The following is a 24280-nucleotide window of genomic DNA, read 5'->3' as shown; positions in this document are numbered from 1 at the left end:
CTCTATACCATCACGATTTCATGGGGGGGGAAAAAGCCAATGTCACAGAATGGTCATCAAAAAGGAGGACCAAGGCAACCTTCATATAATTAATTTAAGTGCCTTTATTTGATCCAGACAGATCTGTTGAGTTCAATATAATTTCATTTGAAATGTTTGATGTCAATTTGTCAAAGAGCCATGTATGCATTAATGAATCACTAATACAATCAATTTGAATTTTTACCAATCTAACTACACAATTGTAAATCTCTATTGATAAACTGGGTAAATCAAGACATAGCCTAAACCAATTCACAATAAAGGTGAATTTAATAAGAGTGTGTGCATGCATTGTTTTGGCTGTTTTCATGGGGCTACAGATGAAAAACAATCTGTTTCCTTTCCATTTGGGATTCATTGTATTGTGCTGATCAACAACACTTGCATAGAAGCAATCTCTTCTTTTGTTAAAGTGTGCACTGTCTCTAAGACCTAATGACATCATTCACATACACACAGTGAGAGAGGCAGGAGAAGAGAAGTGAATTAATAATGTTTTTCGGCAACACATTTGGTTTTTGGTGACAATCAGCTTTCAAATCGGCTTATTTTGCAAGTTAATTACATAGTACTAGGGTAGTGAATTGAAGCAAGCTTCAGCTGTAAGCTAGCAAGGAAATGTAGCCTACAAAGCTGGAAGCTACCAGTATCTTCTTGCATTGTAAAGTGTTCTAGCCTGTAATAGACATTGTTTTGCAAACAGTAATTAAATAGTTGCAAAGTTTATACATGCCGTGTTGCATTATTCAAGGGCGTTTACTTCTGAGCAGCATGAGTGGGGAGCCAACATGATGCAGCCCAGACTCCCGGTGAGTGCAGTGGTTCCTCAGGACAGGCTAGAACTAGCAATAAGTGGAGCAGGCACAGCGCAATCACGCAATAAGAGGACAGCTGCGCTATAAGAAAGACTTAATCATCTCCATCAGTAGATATGAGACATTTGACAGAAGTACTGAAGGTAACAAATTCTAGTACTGTACCGTTTTTCATGTTCTAGTATAAAAAAAGTTGAAGTTTTGGTATACTGTGCAACACTAACACACACACACAGCTCTGGTCTTTAATGTCTGTCTAAATAAACGGACGGTCTGGACGTTTAAATAAAAAGAACACTGTCCTTAAACTAAAGCAGTCCCATCTGGACTCAACAGTCAACAAAAGACACCCTTTGGTATGTGTGTGTGTGTGTGTGTGTGTGTGTGTGTGTGTGTGTGAGAGACAGTGGTCAAAGTTTGACCATTTGTTGCTTGCGAGTGGTTTCTCTAAGTGTCTGACCGTTATGTTTCTTGTTGGTGGTCGTGACGTAATTGCTAACGCTAGAGTGTGTGAGTTTAGGCTGTGGTTACGCCGTCTGATACCTTTGATGGTGGAGATGACCTTGTCCAGCTGTTTGGTCTCATTGCGGTCCGGTCGACAGCTGGGACTGATCTCTAGAGAGTAATCAGGACCGTACTCTGTGAAGAACTGAAGTAAACAACAACATAAACAAAAACAGTGAGAGTTAACCACAGTGTAGAACAGATTTAAACCAAATACAACAAGACTTGGYTTCAAATGGAAAAACTGGTGCGGGAAACAAAGAGATAATAGTGCTAAATCAATGATTAGAACTGGTCTAGGAACCAAACGTCCAACTGCAGAGAGAGGAGAGTTAACATGGAAGAACTGGTCCAGGAAATGAACAAACAAGAGATGCATTAGCCACAGTGCAGAACTGGTCTAGGAATCAAACATCCACAAACAGGCATTGAGTTGTGAAGAACTGGTCTAGGAACAGAAGCCAAACACTACAAACACCACTTCAAAACAACAGAAGGGCGTAAAAGTTTACAAGTTAAGAACTGATTCAGGAAAGACAAACGGAAGCAAACACAGAGCCAGAATTAACCACAACACCGTCACTTTGAGGGAACTTCGCAAGTGAAAGACGTGATGAAGCAGCAAGACATGATTTCATTTCAAAACAGATGCTATCTTATTGAGACAAACAAAGACACGCATCAGTGTAAAGTCTTGATAAGACCCTTGCTAGCCACCTAGCCAACCCCCCTCCCCCTTGTGAATTATCGTGTAAATCCGACATAGCACTGGTGGAAAGAAATTAACAATACATAATGTCTCTATATAGGAACAACATTAGGAACGCCAGGAGACATGGAGTGTACACACACACCTTAACACAAGCCCACGCACACACACTCCCACAGCTGTGTGTGTATGTATGTTCCTGCTCATTTGAAATACACTGGGTGCTTTGTCCTTGTCAAATAGCTGTTTCATAGTGGTTCAGGCAGAGTGTGTGTGTGTGTGTGTGTGTGTGTGTGTGTGTGTGTGTGTGTGTGTGTGTGTGTGTGTGTGTATCAGTGTATTTGTGTCTGTGTTTACATTTTAGTAATTTAGCAGACCCTTGTGTGCGCGCGCGTCTGTTCCCAATTAGCCCCATTGAGTTTCTCCGGTACACCTCCCCCCCAGTCCTGACGCAACTCAACATGCAAGGGATTACTAAAAACAGGAAACACAAAGATGACCAATTTTCCCATGAACCTAACGCTCCCATAGTAGTACAGTCCTGTCTCCTGCTGTGTGTGTCTCCTGCTGTCAGGGTATTTGGGTTGGAATGAAACTACAGTACTGAGATGAGGGGGGACTGGGGAGAGAGATTAAGAGGGAAACTGGAGAGGAAGAACTAGGGGAGACTGGAGCGGGGGGATGGGGTGAGGTCAAGGAAGACAGAAAAGGGTGACTGACTGACAGTTTGGAACAGATCATAACCCACAGATCGGGATAGGGGGAAAGGGATTGAATGAGGGTGACGAGAGACCAAAAGGATGGACGGAAAGATGGGGTGAAGAGATACAAGTATATAAGGGGATAGGGTAATACGACTGGGCTGAGAGCCCAAACCCCATAGGCTTCCATGTCAAAATATCCAACATGCTCAAATGTCATATCATAGCCCAGATAAATGTACCATACTGTAACTAAATCCCCCACACCACACTCTCTCCCTTGTATGTCTCTCCCTCCCTCCCTCCCCATCTTTCTGTGTTTGGTGGTTTGGAGAGAGACTAGCCTCGGCCAGAATAGAAAAGGAATCCAACCCTTGTTTATTGTTCCTGTTCTCCTCTACATCTCAGAAATGACTACAACTCCAGATATAAAGAGTCAATGTTGTGGAAAAAGCTCTGGGAAAACAAATCGAGAGAGTTCCTAAAAAGAAAATGTCAACCCAGAGTCACATAGCGCACGTAGGCTTGTCTATCGTTCTCTGCACCCCTACAACTGAGGTCTCTCCCTCACCGTCTCAATATCCATCTTTCCTTCTCCCACCTCCCCCTCTCCGCAGTCCTGAAACTAATGTTAAGCGCTCTCTGTAGTCATTACGCCTCTCTCCCCATTCTCTCACTGTCCTTCCTAAAATCCCCCCCCCCCCCTGTCCATCCACCCCCCTCTCCAGTGGCCTGGACTTCTACAAAAAGGTAATACAACAGAAAAATAGTCAGTCACCAGGTCAGGGCCCACTGATCCTCATTGTCCTTGCCGGCCCGTCCTAAATGGGACCCCATTTCCTTTATAGTGCACTACATTTGTGATGTACCTCTTCTGTTCTATTTAGAACAGACTGTTTCTCTCTCACACACACATCCTCATCCCAGCTCAGTTTTCCGGTGATTGAGTCCAGTATTCCGGGAGCCTAGTACTTCCCCACGAGCAGACGGAAGGGACACGCGCCAGAGAGGACAGGAAGTACCAAGGCAGAAAACAGGAAGTACAGGGGCGGGACAGGGTAAGCCTATAGTACTTATCCTATGTTCAAATGTACATACTAGCATACTACTCAGAATGCATGCTCAATACATGGTTTCATACTAAGTAGTATGTTGTTAGTGTGGATAATGGAACACGGCCTATTCACTACAGCAGGGCTTTCCAACCCCAGTTGTTACTAACCTGATTCATCTTATCAGTTAATTATTAGAATCAGTTGTGCTGGATTAGGGTTAGAGTGGAAACCTACAAGACGGTCGCTCTCCAGAAACAGCAGGGTTGGAGAACGCTGTACTAGAAATACCAAAAACACTGGGAATGTTTTTGGCCTAATAGCCATACCTTCTACTTCATACCCATCATTTATTTTCTACTGAACTCTCTGTTTTGGGTATCACGGAGGGGCCTTGGTCATACACAGTCTTGCTGCGGTGAGAGAGGGAAGGGTGGAGGAGGAGGATGGGAGGGACAGAGGGTGAGAGGGAGGGGTGTAAGAGGGGAGTCTGAGTTCTGTGTTTGTTTTTGCATGGGGCTGTGCTGGGAATCACTCAGTGCGAATCTGAGAAAACAGACTAAAGAGAAAAAGAGAGGAAATAAAGATGTTGAATGGCTGGAGACAGACTGGTTCCACACACACACCGAGCTGGCCAAAAACAAGGCAAGTTCAGGCCTATAGAACCCCTCGAGTGGGTTGGGTCCAAAATAAACCGTTTCCTCAATCTAAGATAAGAACTGAATGTGAACAAACCCACAGGCTATGTCCCAAATGGCACCCTATGGGACCTGGTCAAAAGTAGCACATTACATAGGGAATAGGGTGCCATTTAGGGAGAAACCCACAACCTTCAAAAACAACCGACTCAGCTAATCTAGACTAGCTGAACTTTGATTAGTATTTTTAGGTGTTAAAGATTGTCAGAGATTAGGACATCAGGGTTAACAAACAATACAGGTCACCTAGCCTAGTCCCTGTAGCCAGGTCCCAGATAGGTTTGTGCTTTTGCCTACTCCATTGTCATTGTCAAGCCAAACATTGCATGACAATCCCATAAGGAGTTGGCAAAAGAGCAGAAACAGACGAGCACCTAAGCTACGGACATATATTAATAAAAGCCATTTAGCAGCCGCTTTTATCCAAAACGACTTACAGTCATGCATGTATACATTTCACGAACGACCCTGGCGGGAATCGAACCCACGGTCCTTAGCATTGCAAGCGCCATCCTCTACCGACAGCCACACAGAACTTGGAGTTCTACCCTTCCTTCCTCTGCTTTTTAAAAATATATATTTTAACTCTCCCTCCATTGATGAAAAGAGAATAGACTAGGGAGATGCCAGTAACATTTGATATCGGACTCACCATGTATTCACAGTTAAGTCTAATCGGGTCCGCTATCTCTTCTACGCTCTTCAACAACCACCCTTCCCACAGTTTCAGATATGGGGGTGACTCGAGGTTCTGCAATGTCACTGTTTGTATGTGTGTGTGTGTGTGTATATGTCTCTCTCTGCCTGAGTGTGTGTGTGATGGTCTGAATGGAGGCCCTTTTATGTCTGGCCAATAACCCCTAGCCCTGGCAAACTTCATTGTTCCAGGGGGGTTAGAGGTCAACCGATTAATCGGAATGTTTTCATAACAATCGGTAATCGGCATTTTTGGACACCGATCATGGCCGATTACATTGGACTCCACGAGGAGACTGCGTGGCAGGCTGACTACCTGTTATGCGAGTGCAGCAAGGAGCCACGGTAAGGTGCTAGCTAGCATTAAACGTATCTTCTAAAAAAAACTATCAATCTTAACATAATCACTAGTTAAACTAGTAATATCATCAACCATTTGTAGTTATCTAGCTTGTCCTGCATTGCATATAGTCGATGCGGTGCCTGTTAATTTATCATTGAATCATAGCCTACTTCGCCAAACGGGTGATTTAACAAGCGCATTCACGAAAAAAGCACTGTTGTTGCACCAATGTGTACCTAACCATAAACATGTATCTAACCATAAACAACGCCTTTCTTAAAATCAATAGACAAGTATATATTTTTAAACCTGCATGTTTAGTTAATATTGCCTGCTAACACGAATTTCTTTTAACTAGGGAAATCGTGTCACTTCTCTTGCGTTCTGAGTCAGGCAACAGAGTCAGGCTATATGCAGCAGTTTGGGCCGCCTGGCTCGTTGCACGAATGTACCTAACCATAAACATCAATGCCTTTCTTAAAATCAATACACAGAAGTATATTTTATTAAACCTGCATATTTAGCTAAAAGAAATCCAGGTTAGCAGGCAATATTAAACTAAGGAAATTGTGCCACTTCTCTTACGTTCATTGCACGCAGAGTCAGGGTATATGCAACAGTTTGGGCCGCCTGGCTCATTGCGAACTAATTTGCCAGAATTTTACGTAATTATGACATAAGATTGAAGGTTGTGCAATGTAACAGGAATATTTAAACTTATGGACGCCACCCGTTCTGTATTTCACTGAAAGAATAAATGTTTTGTTTTCGAAATGATAGTTTCTGGATTTGACCATATTAATGACCTAAGGCTCGTATTTCTGTGTGTTATTATGTTATAAGTCTATGATTTGATATTTGATAGAGCAGTCTGAGCAGTGGTAGGCAGCAGCAGGCTCGTAAGCATTCATTCAAACAGCACTTTCGTGCGTTGGCCAGCAGCTCTTCGCTTTGCTTCAAGCATTGAGCTGTTTATGACTTCAAGCCTATCAACTCCCGAGATTAGGCTGATGTAACGATGTGAACTGGCTAGCTAGTTAGCGGGGTGCGCGCTAATAGCGTTTCAATCGGTGACGTACTCGCTCAGACCTTGAAGTAGTTCTCCTTGCTCTGCAAGGGCCGCGGCTTTTGTGGAACGATGGGTAGCGATGCTTCGAGGGTGGCTGTTGTCGTTGTGTTCCTGGTTCGAGCCCAGGAAAGCGCGAGGAGAGGGACGGAAGCTATACTGTTACACTGGCAATACTGAAGTGCCTATAAGAACATCCAATAGTCAAAGGTATATGAAATACAAATCGTATAGAGAAAGTCCTATAATAACTACAACCTAAAACTTCTTACCTGGGAATATTGAAGACTCATGTTAAAAGGAACTACCAGCTTTCATATGTTCAAGTTCTGAGCAAGGAACTTAACGTTAGCTTTTTTACATGGCACATATTGCACTTTTACTTTCTTCTCCAACACTTTGTTTTTGTATTATTTCAACCAAATTGAACATATTTCATTATTTATTTGAGGCATTATATTAAGTTAAAATAAAAGTGATCATTCAGTATTGTTGTAATTGTCATTATTACAAATTTAAAAAATAATAATAATAAAATCAACAAAAATTCTAAATAAAATGAGCCGATTAATTGGTATGGGCTTTTTTTGGTCCTCCAATAATCGGTATAGGTATCGGCTTTGAAAAATCATAATCGGTTGACCTCTAGTTAGGGACTGTCCTGGCAGCCCAGAAAAGCTGCAGCCAGTTGGGGAAGGAGAGGGGAGCTCTGGCCTCTCTCAGTCTCAGGTACAACAAAGTGCTTTTTGTTTTCCCTTCTCCTCAGAAACTCACTTTGCTTGGTCATTGTGGATAAATATTCCTCTCCGGCGCACACACACGACGATACTACTACAAGTCTCTCTGGCCATCTTTTGCTCTCTCTCCTGCTCACCCATCCTTTTCTCTACCTCATCCTCTCCGGACCACAGCAGGCCAGAGTTAAATAGCGTTTTGTTTGGGTAGTAGTGTAGACACACAATAACAGGAGGTAGCTGGCTGTGTAGAGTATGTGTTTGATGGAAAAGAGGTACCACTCTGATGGCCAGAGCAAGAGGGTCAAAATAGGGGAGACTTTTGGGGGTATTTGATTTTGTGTGGCTGTGTGTGTTGTAGCAGCTGGTTAGACTTGTTTGCGGTGAGCCTCTTCTTAATGAGGTTAAAGGTCACATGATGTAACAGCCCGACCTGGTGGAGGAGAAACAAAAGGTGCCTTTATCATGGCCCACGCACGCGCGCACACACTACAGAAAGACCCTCTTTGTCTCAGGAGAGTAAGATAACTACCCCTCACTGTACATGGAACACAAATCTCTCTCTTTGTAGCTCTATCCCTCATTTGCTCTCTTTTTCTACTGATGTAATTATATGGGAATTCGCCAACCTTTCCGCCAAAAGAAACCAGCCCCTCCCCCCCGGAATAAAACACACAAGGTCCTTCTAAGAAGACGAAAAAAAAGATGAGGGCAGAGATTGATAGAGAAGCACAGAGAAAGAGAGGGATGGCAATGGAGAGAAAGAGAAGCACAGAGACCCTCTCTGTCAGGTCTGGAGGGGACAGAGTGGCATTGTCCCCTCTCTCCTCTCCTACTCCCTCCATCCCTCCTGATTCACCTGGAAACAACCCCTTTGAGGGCCGGCGGCCATCTTTTATTAGAGGGAATGACTCAGCAAAGACTGACCGAAGGGTGTGTGTGTCAGCGTATTTGAGTTTGTGCGTGCATGTCTGTGTGAGGAGCTGTGTGTGTTTGGGGCTATGTATGGTGTGTGTGTGTGTTTACTCTCACCTCATGGTCAGGTATCTCAGAGGCCAGTGTTTGTCTCAGTACGGCCCCAGTCAGGTAGGTCCAACAACGGGCCGTGTTGGCTAGGTTATACCCACCTAGAGAGAGAGAAGAGCGAGGAAAGAGAGAGAGAGAAAGAGGAGGGAGGGAGGAAAAAGAGGGATTGTAGTGAGTAAAAAGGCTTCATTGTACTGGTGTAATTAACAGGTATCATCTGGTACAGGGCTGAGGGGTCTGAAGCTTGGGCTGTGGTTTCAGATGTGTGTGTGTAGGTACGTTTGTGTGTGCCGTTGTCTTTGTGTAAGTGTGTGTGTGTCGGTGTGTACGAGCGGATATGAGACCCGCCTCCTCACAACAGCAGTGTGAGTAGGTGCTAGTCTAGTACGTGGCGTAGACACGGCTGTGGTTTCAGGCGGTGTGTGTGGGGCTGTGCGTGTGTCTGGGTTTCCGTTAGGATTGCGATTCTTGTTTATCGGATATTTGAGAAATGTATCGGTCATACATATGCCTTGGGTGTGTAATCCATTAAGGGTGTCCACCCACACAGCGCCATCAATAAATGAGGATATCGGCCAAATGAACCACATTTACGTGTCCTTAAAAACAGCTTATAATAAATGACAAAAACACTATGTGTTTGAAGTGTAGCATATAGAACACTTTATAACCTTTTGTTTTCTTGATTTTACTTTCTTTAAACAATAATTGTCCACCTCACGGTCAGCTGTTGGAGATTTGAGCACTAAATGCATCAGGGCATTGCATGCATAAGCCTACGAGCTTTGGCATCCACTGTATGATATGAATATTTTAAATATAAAAAAGAAGCTTAGGACTAGGAGAGCGAGAGAGATCAAAATATGCCAGCGGCATGCTTCGACATGTATTTATTTATCCTTGTCAGATAGGCTACTGCGTCTGTTATACAGATATAGGAGTACGGACGGAGACATTCATTTTTTCGCTCAGAATATTTTTTTCAATAGAATACAAGCATTATATTGTTAGATAATAGGAGTAATTCTGGTAGACTTCAAAATAAATCCTAACCTCAGTGCGCTGGGCACACTGCCTTCATTTAATAGGCCTGCAGTATAATAGGTTAATAGCCACACCTTTGCAAAAGTTTAAACTTCATTAAGTTAATATCAAAAGTCAAGCAATTGTTTATTGGGGAAATATGAGCAGGATATTATATTGCGGCAACCACAATATTACAGTTGGAACTTAATTTGGCCAAAGAAAATGTCTCAACAGAATAAAACAAAACGCATGCTAACTGGCTTAAACCTTCAAAAATGTTGAACAGGCTATATTGCAGCAATTACCAAGAAAGGCTAGTGCCTACCGTACTCAACAAATGACAGCAATATGGTAATAATATTTWTTTTTACAACAGGCCTAATTCTAACCTAGGGAGGACAATTAAAAAGACAGATCAAACTTAATTAAGCCAAAGAAGAAGTCTAAACAGAATGAAACAAAACACGTTTGGTACATTTAAAGACCTGGTTTAAATAGGCCTACAATAACAACAATGGTATAAAATAATAATAACGGGGGGAAAAAGGCATCCTACCCGAATAGCGAGTTGTACAGTAGCCTGCTGTTGGCAGCGCCAACATTCTATTCATCTTTGTCCACTACAATATTAAAACTTGTCCCCTTGTAGGCTTTTCACTATGGGACTACTCTAACGTTTGTTTTACTTTAATGAAAAAGGCTTCCATCACCACAATCAACAGTAGCCCAAGGCTCCTCTCTCGATCTCTCCCTCTCCTCACTAGCAGGTGCATGGACGTTAGGCAGCGGGCAAGGAGTGAGAGAAAGGTGCTTAAGCATGATTTTGGCATGTATGATATGCAGCCCCAGACAATTTGGCCGGCTACCATTTTATTTATCAGCTTCAAAATGTATTTTTTCAGCCCAAAGCCGGCCATTACCAGCTAACAGAAACCATGGTGTGTGTGTGTTGTCAGACTCACCTCCTCCCAACAGCAGTGTGGGTAGGTGCCAGTCTAGTACGTGGCAAAGACACTGGGCCACCCCTACAGGAGTCATGTTGAAGGAACACATGGGGTCCCCAGCCATGGTGTCAGCTCCCAGCTGCATCACTACTGCTTCCGGGTTAAACAAAGCCTGCACTTCCTGCATCACACTGATGGGCACAACAATCATAAAAACAGAGGTTAAATATTAACACAACAATTATAATATAAGACGGTTAACAGTTAAGACTATGTACTGAACACAATGTTTTCATTTGATTTTGAAAATGGTTGTTTCCATAGCATACAAGATATACAAAGACGATATCACGGTTCTGCAACAAGAAAAACGGTTGCAGAGTATCAACAAAACTACGAACATGCACTTCTAGCTTATTAGGTCTGTAAATCTCCGTTACTGAGAAAGCAGAGGACATGCAGCATGTCTCTGATGTTACTGATAGTGTTAACCATTAAAAGATGACATGTATCTTATGTCATAACCAGCGTAAATAAAAAGTAACTAGCTTTAACAACCTGGTGAAGACTTGGAAATATCTGTCGTCTTTGATGCCGTCATCCAGAGGGACGTTGACAGCGTACCATCTTCCTTTACCCATCCCTGTGTCACACAGGTCCCCTGTACCTACAACAGGATGGTAGGGTTACTATGACAGCGAGAGAGTGTGAGTATTATGTATCAATGTTTCTCAAACTAGTTTGTTGATCTCTCAGATTGTTAGCGGATTTGACACCGATTTTAGTTCTACAGTTTTAATGCAAGCGGTCCCCCAAGGAGGAAGGACCACGGGTACAGGAAGCTTATGATGAAAAGGAGGGTGATATGCACATCCTAAACTTGAGAATACCAGTGCTAAGCTAAACAATAATACTGAAATAAAGGAATGAGAGGCCCGCACAAGGAAGACTTCCAACTGTAGTAGAACGGTCGTTAGTACTGTATTCGGTGTAGCCACTGACCTGGGAAGAATCCGGGGGAGAACTTGTGTAGAGACACAGTCATCACTTTGGAGGTAAAACTGAAGGCATCTTCCACACCTGAGAAACATTACATTGTTCTCTAAAAACACAATGATTTTGTTCATTGACAGACCAAAACAATTAACCTTAGCAAAACATTTGTATCCACATACTGTACTCATATGGCGATAATATTTACACAATATCAATGCACATTTAGATGCGAGAGTTCGGGTAAAGGGGTGTGTGTACCATCTCCATGATGAAGGTCCACATCRACATAAAGAACTCTCTCGTATTTCTCTCTCAGCTTGAGAATCCCCAGCACAGCATCATTCACATAACAGAAGCCTGATGCCTCATCCCTGAGAGAGAGAGCGGGGGAAGAGAGAACGAAAGTGACAGGTGAGAGAGACGCAGAAAATACTTAACGCATTGCTGTCTTTTCAATGACTTAGAAGGCCTTCTTTGTAGACGATCATATATGTCTAACATAATTCAGTGTGTCCTCCTATTAGGAACGGTTCGGTAACACATTCATCAACATGTCACCCTGGTCCTTGTCCGGTCACCTCACACAGTTTAATCTTACTTCTTGGCGTGGTGCCAGCCTCCTGCCCAGTTGATCGCCACCTCACCCCTCTTGTCCAGCAGGCACTGGGCAGCCGTCAAGGTGGCACCACCGACCGCTGCAGCATAGTCATAGATACCCTCCACCACCGGGCAGTCATAACCTGGCAAAAGGAGGAGAGAGAAGCAAATGACAGAAAAGTAAATAAGCAAAAGAAGTGGAAACATATGAGAGGAGAGAGAAATACACTACGGAAAATGGAACAGCATGTCAGAAATCAGCTCAATGTAATTGAAGAATCCATAGACTAACCACTTCTGGGAAAACAACAAGTGTGTGGTTAAAATTGGCTAAACACACACACATTTCTTTCCACGGGCCCGCAGGGTGAGACAGGGATGCAGATWAAGCCCCACCCTCTTCAACATATATATCAACGAATTGATGAGGGCACTAGAACAGTCCGCAGCACCCGGCCTCACCCTACTAGAATCTGAAGTCAAATGTATACTGTTAGCTGATGATCTGGTGCTCCTGTCACCAACCAAGGAGAGCCTACAGCAGCAAATAGCCCTAGATGTCCCAAAAAAGGTCCACTTCCCAGGACCACAAATACAAATTTCATCTAGACACCGCTGCCCTATAGCAATTATTCCAAAAATGGGGTACGCACCCCCCGTCGAGGGTACGCCAAATTGAAATGTGGGTCACATTTCGTTTTTTTTATAATCTTCACCATTTTCAAACAGTCCATTTGCAGTGGGCTCCAAAAGTACTCCCACCCCTGACCGGCAAAGCACAAACAGTAATTTTAAGAATATAAACAATATAATTACAGAGAAACTCAATACCAACATGAGAAATACTGTACTTTAATGTTTCAATGGAACCAACCAAAATCATACAATTATTTAATACAAAACACATTTCACCAAAATCAAGGTTTCATAATTATTGGCACTCATTTAGTACTTAAAGCAACCACCTCTGGCATGGATAACAGCATGGAGTATTTTCCTGTCATGTTTGACAAGGTTAAGGAACACATTTGGAGGGACTTTGGACCATTCCTCTATGCAGATCCTTCACATTCTTGGGTTTGCGCTTATCAACTGCCCTCTTCAACTCAGCCCACAGGTTATTGATTGGATTGAGATCCGGCGACTGAGATGGCCATGGCAGAATATTGATTTTGTTGTCACAACCATTTCTGTGTGGATTTTGAGTTATGTTTTGGGTCATTGTCTTGTTGGAAAGTCCACTTACGGCCAAGTCCCAGCCTTCTGGCAGAGGCAACCAGATTGTCAGCCAAAGTTTCCTGATACTTGTTGGAATTCAGTATGCCATCAATCTTAACCAGTTCCCCTGGACCTCTGGAATTAAAACAGCCCCAAAACATCACTGACCCACCACCATATTTCAATATTTCACCGTGTGTATGAGGTGCCTCTCCTTGTACGCATCTCTGTTTCGACGCCAAACATGCCGATGCTGTATCTGATCAAAACGTTCAATTTTGGTCTCATCTGACCAGAGCGCCTTACTCCAGTCATAATTTTAAAAACGTTTGGCAAACTCCAAGCACTTGCTCCTGTGTCTTGGGGTCAGAAACAACTTTCTTCTGGCAACCCTTCCAAAGAGCCTGTGGATGTGGACCCACCAAAGCCTGCAATTATTTCAGTGATTCTTGGGGATTTTGTTGCTTCTCACCATCCTCCTCCCTATCCTGGGGGGCAAAATGCATTTGCGTCCTCTACCCGTGAGATTTTCAACTGTTCCATACCTTTTTCATTTTTTTAAATAATTGCCCTGACAGTGCAAGACTTACCGATATCTGAACAAGAGAGCCTCATCGAAATTGCAACAAGCGGTTCCGTGAAAAGTTAATTTAATCAGAAGCCACTGACAGATTTCTGGATTGGGCTGAGCTCAGAGTATCCTGCCTTGTCAAATCGCGCTGTTAAGACACTGACGCCCTTTGCAACCACGTACCTATGTGAGAGTGGATTCTCGGCCCTCACTCGTATGAAAACTAAATATAGGCACAGACTGTGTGGAAAAAGATTTAAGACTCTCACCAATATAACCCAACATTGCAAAGTCATGTGCATCCTTTCAAGCACACCCTTCTCATTAACTTGTGGTGAGTTATTCACAATTTTCAATTAACAAATAAAGTTTATGGATGGCTAAATAAAGAGCAAAACTATTGATTATTATTATAATTTGTGCCCTGGTCCTATAAGAGCTCTATCACTTCCCATGAGTCGGGTTGTGACAAACTCACACTCATTCATTCTTATGAGTAATAAATGTATCGTATAGTGTGTGTGTGTGTGTGGCAGGCTTACAATGACGGCAAAAAACAACATTTGAGAGGGCACTGACCCTGGTGCTAGAGGGGGTACGCAGCTGGAGGTTGAATGTTTGAAGGGGTACGGGACATTAAACGTTTGGGAACCACTGCCCTAGAGCACACAAAAAAAACAATACATACCTCGGCCTAAACATCAGCGCCACAGGTAACTTCCACAAAGCTGTGAACGATCTAAGAGACAAGGTAAGAAGGGCCTTCTATGCCATCAAAAGGAACATCAAATCTGACATACCAATTAGGATCTGGCTAAAAATACTTTAATCAGTTATAGAACCCATTGCCGTTTATGGTTGTAAGGTCTGGGGTCCGCTCAACAACCAAGAATTCACAAAATGGGAGAAACACCAAATTGAGAGTCTGCATGCAGAATTCTGCAAAGATATCCTCCGTGTACAACGTGAAACATCAAATAAAGCATGTAGAGCAGAATTAGGCCGATAACGCTAATTATCAAAATCCAGAAAAGCGACGTTAAATTCTACAACCACCTAAAAGAAAGCGATTCCCAAACTTTCAATAACAAAGCCATCACCTACAGAGAGATGAACCTGGAGAAGAGTCCCCTAAGCAAGCTGGTCCTGGGGCTCTGTTCACAAACAGACCCCACAGAGCCCCAGGACAGCAAGAATTAAAACCAACCAAATCATGAGAAAAAAAAAGATAATTACTTGACACAAAAACAGAGCAAACTAGAATGATATTTGGCCCTAAACAGCGAGTACAGAGTGGCAGAATACCTGACCACTGTGACTGACCCAAACTTAAGGAAAGCTTTCACTATGTACAGACTCCATGAGCATAGCCTTGCTATTGAGAAAGGCCGCCGTAGGCAGACCTGGCTCTCAAGAGAAGACGGGCTACGTGCACACTGCCCACAAAATGAGGTGGAAACTGAGCTGCACTTCCTAACCTCCTGCCAAAATGTTTGACCATATTAGAGAGACATATTTCCCTCAGATTACACAGACCCACAAGGAATTTGAAAACACACCCAATTATGATAAACTCCCATATCTACTGGGTGAAATACCACAGTGTGCCATCACCGCAGCAATATTTGTGAACTGTACACACAAGAAAAGGGCAACCAGTGAAGAACAAACACCATTGTAAATAGAACCCATATATATTTTCGCTTTTGTACTTAACTATTTGCACATCGTTACAACACTGTATATAGACATAATATGGAGAGAGAGAGAGCGAGAGAAAGAACCAGACAGAGCTGTGGAGGAGAAACAAAGGGAGGAAGCAGAAGATAAATAGAGACAATGAAAAGGAAAGGTGGTGAAGGGAGGGATCAATGGAAAGATGGAGATAAGGTGAGATTAAGACGTTTTTAGAATAGAAAGGTTAGCAGAAGAGTGTTAACCCATTAAATAACAACAGAAAGGGGTTGCATCTTTCCTGTCTCCCAACCACAGCCCTGGAGTGTTGATAACATGCTGACCTAGGGAGAATCTAAATTCTAGTTCCTTGATTCCTCATGTCCTCACCTCCCTCTCAAAACACATAAGATCTTCTGCGCCAATGGGCTTTGAGGAGACAAGGAGAGAGGACGCAGGGAACCAATACAATAAAGGAAAAACAATTGAGATTCACCCTTGGTCCAAGTCTTAATTCTGACAGACACATATAGTGTCTTCTGTCAGTAGGAATGCCAATCTGTCATTTGTATATATTTAAGCATCAATGGAGGTTTTCTAATGTAAATTGATTATGTAACCATATTAATGTATTGCCACAGCCGGGTAAACCTTTCGCCCAATGGTGTGTCGTTTTCTTTTCCAGATTTAGAGCACCCTCTACTGCTAGCATAACACCATTGCATGAATGTACTCTCCCACTTCCCTCTCAGTCATTGATTTAAAAGTTTTACTGTTAACCTACAAAGCATTACATGGACATATTCCTACATCTCTCCAATTTGGTCCTGTCATTCATACCTATAGGTACGCTACGGTCACAAGACGCAGGCCTCCTTATAGACCCCCACAGTGGAGGTGTCATATCCCCATAAAACCTAGGGGTCAAACAGGGAAATGGTTCCAATTGCTTTTCTACCATTCATTTTTCCCCATAGGGGATTTTTCAGAAACATTTCAAATAAGAGCCTGGACTCAAAATCCAGAATCTCTAGTGGCACAGCGATGCAGTGCCTTAGACCAACGCACCACTCGGGAGCGGTTTAGGTTTTATACATATATATTCACTCTTAGAGGGAAACATTTTGTCCAGGAAATTGTCTAGAAGGGATTGAATTTGTTGTTGCCTAATCGTTTTTTGGTAAGTTTCTACACTACTTTCCTCCCATCTATAGCATTTCTTAATATTATTCCGTTCCTTTGGCTTTGATGCCTCATGATTGAGTATTGCTCTGTTTAAGTAGACTGTGATTTTGCTGTGATCTGTTAAGGGTGTCAGTGGGCTGACTGAACGCTCAGAGACTCTCGGTTGAGGTCAGCGGTAAAGTAGTCTACAGTACTACTGCCAAGAGATGAGCTATAGGTTTATCTACTGTAGAAGTCCCCTCGAAGCCTACCATTGACTATGTACATACCTCTCTCCCCCTCACACCCCCCCCCCTCTCTCAATCCCCTCCTCTCTTGACCCTGCTGGTCATCTATTAACGTTTGAACATCTTGAAAAACAATATAGCCTTAATGGCCATGTACTCTTTTAATCTCCACCCAGCASAGCCATGAAGAGGACTGGCCACCCCTCAGAGCCTGTTTCCTCTAGGTTTCTGCCTTTCTAGTGAGTTTTTCCTAGCCTCCGTGCTTCTACTTCTGCATTGCTTGCTCTTTGGCATTTTAGGCTGGGTATCTGTATAAGCACTTTGTGTCAACTGCTTATATAAAAAGGGGCTTTATAAATACATTGGATTGATTGACGTGTGTCAAAGTAAGTAAAAGAGAGCCTGCTCTTCCCTCTCCTCTTACCCAGGCCAAAGTCCCCGGACTGGGGGTCATCATTGTCTCCATCCTGGCTGATTTTATGGAGGTGCTCCAGGTAGGCGTCTGTGTGGAACTTGGCCATCTCCTCAATGGTCGCAACACGGGGTTTCACAACACTGAAAGAATGAATGGACCATAGATACTGATGGACTGTTCTAGAGGTTTGTATTTAGRTACTTTACAGGATTCTAATCCATAATGTTCGAGAACTGTAGATAGAGCTCAGAATGTGGTACTGACATTGGAGCAGGATGGTAACGTTAGCTATTTAACTAGTTAGTTTATTCTAACCTAAAATAATAGCTATAACTTCTCAAAKGTCCATATAATGTAGGTAAAACAAGTAACAAGTTCAGTTGGTTAAATAAAGGAAATGGCTTAGTTAATGTTAGCCAACATAGTTAGACAGCGTACTAGCTCTGGTCCATACGCATGCGTTCTGCACTTAGAGCTGCATGCGAATATAATGCGCGTTGGCCAGCGCTAGACTGGGGGTAAAAGTTGTTTGTTTTGTATTTTMGAGAAATGACACCAAGTGCACTGCATACAGCATTCTACAGTCTAGTCAATCATTGAACAAACTTACCCAGTGCGAGAGTGGAGGGCAACAGAACAACGCCCTGCCAGAGCTAGCTAGCTCAATCCCTTATTTTTGACAAACATTAAAAGTTAACTTACCTCATGTGTTGAAGTAAACCATAAGCTTCTATGAGTGAATGCACCATACTTGCCTAGAGACACGGAGTAAAAAAAATCGTTCAGTACTTGTAAATAATGACCAAAGTATTGCCTCTCTGGCGAACATCCATAGCTAGCTAACGTTAGCGTTCCCATTCAACTCACCCGGTTGGGGACTTTTGATAGCGAGTCGCATGTCTCGGTGTATTGAGGACTATAGACATACACCACTTTGCGTTTGGAAGGAGAGTCATTTGAGTCTCCTTTACAACTCATTTATGTTAGTTAGTGTAGTTCTGTGGATAAAACGCTTGAAATAAGTAAACATGTGTATGAGATAGCTAGATTCTGCACAAATGCAGATGGTGTCCCACTATCAACATTCCCCGGACCAAACGGAAACCGTGCTACCCGGAACTCATGTAAAAAAAAAATATAATAATTAAATTAAAAGCGTCATTAAACCAAAGATTATGGATATACTGACAAGATACATGTCTCTCCGCCCTAACAATGAGAGTCGTTGTCCACAAAGCCGCACGACGGGCTGTCGAGCTCCGACCTACCATTTCTTTGGATTGGTGGATGCATCTCATTATTGTAATCTATTTTGTAAGTAGGTTTGTTGACGTCAACCACATGTTTCAATGGAGAGAGACGTTAAACTAGCCTCATACTATGAATAGACAACTCTCTATGTCACATGTCCTACTTATTTCAGTACATTAATTCGTGTAACATATCAGTTTGCAAACAATGTAAAAACAAAAAATATATATATAATTGAGTTAATTAAGCTGCATACAAACTTTTTCTCTTTTTTGTTTTCTTGAGTAACAGGCTGACTACACATACATTTAGAAATCTATATTATTCAATTATTGCACCCACACTGCTCGCGAGAGTCTGCGTTGCCAAGGGCTAAAATATAAGTCAGTTCTATTACGGACATATTCAATCCATCCTTATCCCAGTCTGCTGTTCCCACATGCTTCAAGAGGGCCACCATTGTTCCTGTTCCCAAGAAAGCTAAGGTAACTGAGCTAAAACACTACCGCCCCGTAGCACTCACTTCCGTCATCATGAAGTGCTTTGAGAGACTAGTCAAGGACCATATCACCTCACCCTACCAGACACCCTAGACCCACTCCAATTTGCCTACCGACCCAATAGGTCCACAGACGACGCAATCGCAACCACACTGCACACTGCCCTAACCCATCTGGACAAGAGGAATACCTATGTGAGAATGCTGTTCATCACTACAGCTCAGCATTTAACACCATAGTACCTCCAAACTCGTCATCAAGCTCGAGACCCTGGGTCTCGACCCCGCCCTGTGCAACTGGGTCCTGGACTTCCTGACGGGCCGCCCCCAGGTGGTGAGGGTAGGTAACAACATCTCCACCCCGCTGATCCTCAACACTGGGGCCCCACAAGGGTGCGTTCTGAGCCCTCTCCTGTACTCCCTGTTCACCCACGACTGCGTGGCCATGCACGCCTCCAACTCAATCATCAAGTTTGCGGATGACACTACAGTGGTAGGCTTGATTACCAACACGAGCAGACGGCCTAAAGGAGAGAGGAGGGACCGGGCTCCCGGAGTGTGTCAGGAAAATAACCTCACACTCAACGTCAACAAAACAAAGGAGATGATGTGGACTTCAGGAAACAGCAGAGGGCACCCCCCTATCCACATCGACGGGTCAGTAGTGGAGAAGGTGGGAAATTTTAACCGTTTTGGTGTACACATCACGGACAAAACTGAATTTGTCCACCCACACAGACAGCGTTGTGGAAGAAGCGCAGCAGCGCCTCTTTCAACCTCAGGAGGCTGAAGAAATTTGGCTTGTCACCAAAAGCACTCACAAACTTCTACAGATGCACAATCGAGAGCATCCTGTCGGGCTGTATCACCGCCTGGTACGGCAACTGCTCCGCCCACAACCGTAAGGCTCTCCAGAGGGTAGTGAGGTCTGCACAACGCATCACCGGGGGCAAACTACCTGCCCTCCAGGACACCTACACCACCGATGTCACAGGAGGCCATAAAGATCATCAAGGACAACAACCACCCAAGCCCACTGCCTGTTCACCCCGCTATCATCCAGAAGGCGAGTCAGTACAGGTGCATCAAAGCAGGGACCGAGAGACTGAAAAACAGCTTCTATCTCAAGGCCATCAGACTGTTAAACAGCCACCACTAACATTTAGCGGCGGCTGCCAACATACTGACTCAACTCCAGCCCACTTTAATAATGGAATTGATGGAAATTATGTAAAATGTACACTAGCCACTTTAAACAATGCACTAATATAATGTTTACATACACCTACATTACTCATCTCATATGTATATACTGTACTCTATACCATCTACTGCATCTTGCCTATGCCGTTCTGTACGCATTCACCATTCATATATCTTTATGTACATAATTCTTTATCCCTTTACACTTGTGTGTATAAGGTAGCTAGTTGTGGAATTGTTAGGTGAGATTACTTGTTTGGTTATTACGTGCATCCCTCCGCACAACCATAGGCACAGCACAAGCATTTTCCTACACTCCCGCCATGTCACAGCTGTCTGACGCCGCAAACGGCACCAGCACCCATACGACACATCACGACCAGATCCGGACTCACTACGCGCAGCGCAGACGCAGATAGCGAGACGCCCGACGCGGCCCTCACGCAGACACCGGCTACCATCGCAGAACCCCGGACAAACACCGGCAGGAGGACAGCAACAATCGACCCAGCACAAAAGCACAGCAGACCGGATACCTAGGGCGAGCCCCGACCGCGTCGAGGCCCGAAAGGCCAACAGACACGCGACCACACGAACAGCCCAACGCAGCGGCGCCCGACGACACAACCCGAACGACGAGCGACAGGCAGAGCGAACCAGACGCGGCGCGACCACTGCAAACGACGAATCCGAGGAACGCCGCCACAGCGCAGACGCTAGGAACGGCGGGGACCAGGTCACACCGACCAGCCAACCCCACAGTGGACGACGAGAGAACACGCCGGCCAGCGGGCGGACGCCGCAAGCGGACCCTGGCCGCCAACGCGCCCGACGCCGAGAACGGAACACCACGCAAGCGCAACGGAACTGGCAGACCGCCATAGGAGCGACCCGCCGCGCCGAACGACGCCGCCGCAGGCCCACCGCGACACGCGACCGCGCAGCACCGACTAACGCGCAGACAGCAGCCCGACGCGCAGCGGACAGGACACGCGAACGCCGCGCAGGCGGCGACACGGCCCACCCAGGCACACCCAGCGCCCAGCCGGAAGCCTACCGCCGGAGCCATCCCCACACGGCGCGCACGACGAGCGCCCCGCCCCAACGGACAACAAGCCCAGACCAGAGCACAGAGACGCCCCAGCGCAACCAAGCCACACGCAGCACAGCAGCAGCGACGACGGGGCAACCGCGCGCGCAGCGGCGCACGCCAGACGCGACCCAGCGCAAGCACGAACAGCGCCGGCAGCGAAGCACAGACACAACGAGCAGACACACAAGAGAACCGCCAAAGCGACGCGACCAAAGAGCAACGAGACACAAGCGCACGAGCACACCAGCGCCAGCCAGACCAGCCCCGCAGCGACCGAACAACCAAACGACAGCAGCGCAGACACCACCCAGAGCCCCCGCCGGACAGACCGACACGCCACCCGCCACACGGCCCAGAACAAACGCAACCGCGGCCAGCCGCCAGACGCGAGCGACCACACACCACCAGCAACAAAAGCCCGCGCACGTGCGACGCACAACCTCAACAACAACAGGGCGCCGACCCGCACCCCAGCCCCAACAGCCAGGCCAACACCGCACACACACGCACGAGAGACACAAAGCAAGCAACCACACACCACATGGAGGACACCCCGCGCAGCAACACCCAGCACACACCGCACCAACAGACGAACACGCCAACGCAGGCGCGACACGCACCACACACCGACCTGCCACACCCACACAACAGGAAGCCGGCCACGAACGCCCCACCACGGCACCCACCCACAACCACCACGCCACACCCGCAACCGCCACGCAACGAACGACCACAAGCAAACCAGACACGACCAACGCCAACCCAGGGCCGGCAAACAGGGAGCGCGCAACACACGCACCACGAGCACCGGACAGCCAACACCCACCCAACACGAGAACACCCCCACCAAGGCCACCCCAGCAACAACCGAACAACACAAGCAACCCCAACCAAACAGACACACTCGCAGCCGAACGCCCACCACCCAGCCCACAACCAACCACCAAGCCGACCACGCCACCGCACCGAACGCCCCGACGACCGAACAACAACAACAACAGACACCCAACAGCCCGAGCAAGACCACAAAGCCACACGCGACGGCAACGACACAAAACGCAGATGACACAACACACAAGTCAAGGTGCAGCGACACATGATACTAACCATGTGTATGTGACAAATAAAATTTGATTTGATTTATTTCTGACGCAGATCGCGCTGCAAGTCCTGCCTCTCCCATCTCCTCATTGGTAAGACCCTCTGAAACTCTCGACGAGTGAAGAAGGTAAAGACTAGACCAAACATTCACAGTCTGCAGCTGGGTATGTGAAGTAGTCTAGGAAAATTTGACCAAAGACGAGAGGGAAGAAAAGTTTCCCTCTCACCACTGTGTGGGACACCTGAAGTATCCATTCTAAGAACACTCCAAGACAAAGAAACCTACAACTAAGAAGGACATTGTGACCTCTGGTGGACAACCAGAGACTTACATCGAACTACTCCCCATAGACGGATCGAGTGGTTTCAACAGAGAGACGACAGAGAAAGACATCTACGTGTAAATATATATTGCATTTCTAATCCGAATGAGCGGTTGTTACGGTGCTTATATTCATATACCCATGAGCGTAGCTTCCAAATGTATGTACGATAAGTTGACTCTCTTTGTCTCTCCCTTTCTCCTTACCACCCCTCCCTTTCCATTGGGTAACCAAATGGTCATGCTTTTGTTAGTCCACTAGGGACCTGTTTTCATTGCATTATGTTAATAATCAATAACCTATACTGTGTGTGTGTGTTTATGCATTTCTGTGATTATTTAGTTAGTTAGTTAGTAAATAAATAAGCCAATTTGTGTATTGCTGATTCATCACTTAGGTTAGGGTTCTTGCGGATCCAGGAATACTGCGACGTTCAGAATGAGACTGATGAGGTAATAATTCATAATTGACTGTTATTAAATGTAAGAGATATTTATAGATCTTTAGAGTTTAAGTCGGGAGATAGTAACTCTGTAAACAACTTTTCCTGTGGTGCCCCAAATTCATAATGAGTTAATTGTTACATTATTAATTTAATCTAGTAATAATTAAACGTTGTAGGCAATTATTCGATAAATAGCAGTCATCACATTAATGATAGTCACGTCACGACAGTGGTTTGGAAGGAATCAGTGACAGTGGCTAACTGCAAGCATTGCAAAGCAATCACTAGCCTACTATTCAGTGGAGTGGCTGTGTGGTCCCAAATCTGGGATTAAGGGGCTCTTTCCAAGTTTAAAATGACAAACATTCAACATTGGCCATGCTGTCAATGAAGCATGATTTGTGCCGCGCTCAAAACAACTGTTAACTCGGAATTGTGAAAACTTGACTTCAGTCAAGACAACTAGGAAGTCGGGAATGAACAAGCTACGACTGGGAAAATACGTTTTGAACGGTCATCCAACTTGGAATTGTAAATCCAGCCTCTTTCTAGAGCCACGGCCTGAAGATCAATGACATCTTCATGATTCGACCTTGTTTTTTTCCGAGTTCCCAGTTGTTTTGAAAGCGCCATAAATCCAGAGAATGCCAGACTTTGATGACAAAATTTGCCCACAAAGGACCGTTACGCCACTTTCCTGTTCAAGTAAGCACAGCACAACAATGTGAGTCCAAAAATGTATTGTATGCTGCTGCATAAATGATGTAATATGCCAGGGAGATATGTATACTGTAGCTAAAATGTAATACTAAGTGTATGTTGTGTAGGAAGATGTTAGGAGCCCATGTGCCTCACCCTAATACTGTGGTCTATTTACCCCTCTTAATTTCGCCTACTATTCTGACTTGGTGGTGCACATGTATCCTATAACCTGTTTTAGAGAAATGTAATCATTGAATATTGTAAGAGCTTTCATTGTCTGCTTATATGCCCCCTTTATTTATCCTACGGTTCTGACTTGGTGTACAGGGAGAACACTGTAAGAACGACCCATGTTCTGAATTCTGTCGCTGTACATTTCAAAAGTGCTAAACAAATAGTTACATTGACTATGTCCGTCCTAGCA

General features: G+C 44.8%; 1 protein-coding gene across 1 annotated transcript in view; it reads right to left on the bottom strand.

Annotated features, from left to right (window-relative positions):
* Nucleotides 1–18317, bottom strand: part of hdac8 (histone deacetylase 8) — a 36160-nt gene extending 17843 nt beyond the window's left edge. Inside the window, exons 1-10 of the mRNA XM_023970351.2 lie at nt 18107–18317; nt 17942–17994; nt 17249–17379; nt 11951–12092; nt 11611–11723; nt 11359–11436; nt 10915–11023; nt 10375–10547; nt 8393–8487; nt 1401–1506 (exon numbers count right to left, since the gene is read on the bottom strand). Coding sequence (XP_023826119.1) covers nt 1401–1506; nt 8393–8487; nt 10375–10547; nt 10915–11023; nt 11359–11436; nt 11611–11723; nt 11951–12092; nt 17249–17379; nt 17942–17994; nt 18107–18217 — 1111 coding nt within the window. The 5' untranslated portion in view covers nt 18218–18317. The remainder of the gene's footprint in view (nt 1–1400; nt 1507–8392; nt 8488–10374; nt 10548–10914; nt 11024–11358; nt 11437–11610; nt 11724–11950; nt 12093–17248; nt 17380–17941; nt 17995–18106) is intronic.
* Between the last annotated feature and the right edge of the window lie 5963 nt (nt 18318–24280).

The sequence above is a fragment of the Salvelinus sp. IW2-2015 genome, linkage group LG3 (genome assembly GCF_002910315.2).
Source record: "Salvelinus sp. IW2-2015 linkage group LG3, ASM291031v2, whole genome shotgun sequence".
Taxonomy (NCBI): Eukaryota; Metazoa; Chordata; class Actinopteri; order Salmoniformes; family Salmonidae; genus Salvelinus; species Salvelinus sp. IW2-2015.
This window is presented reverse-complemented; position numbering and strand designations above follow the sequence as displayed.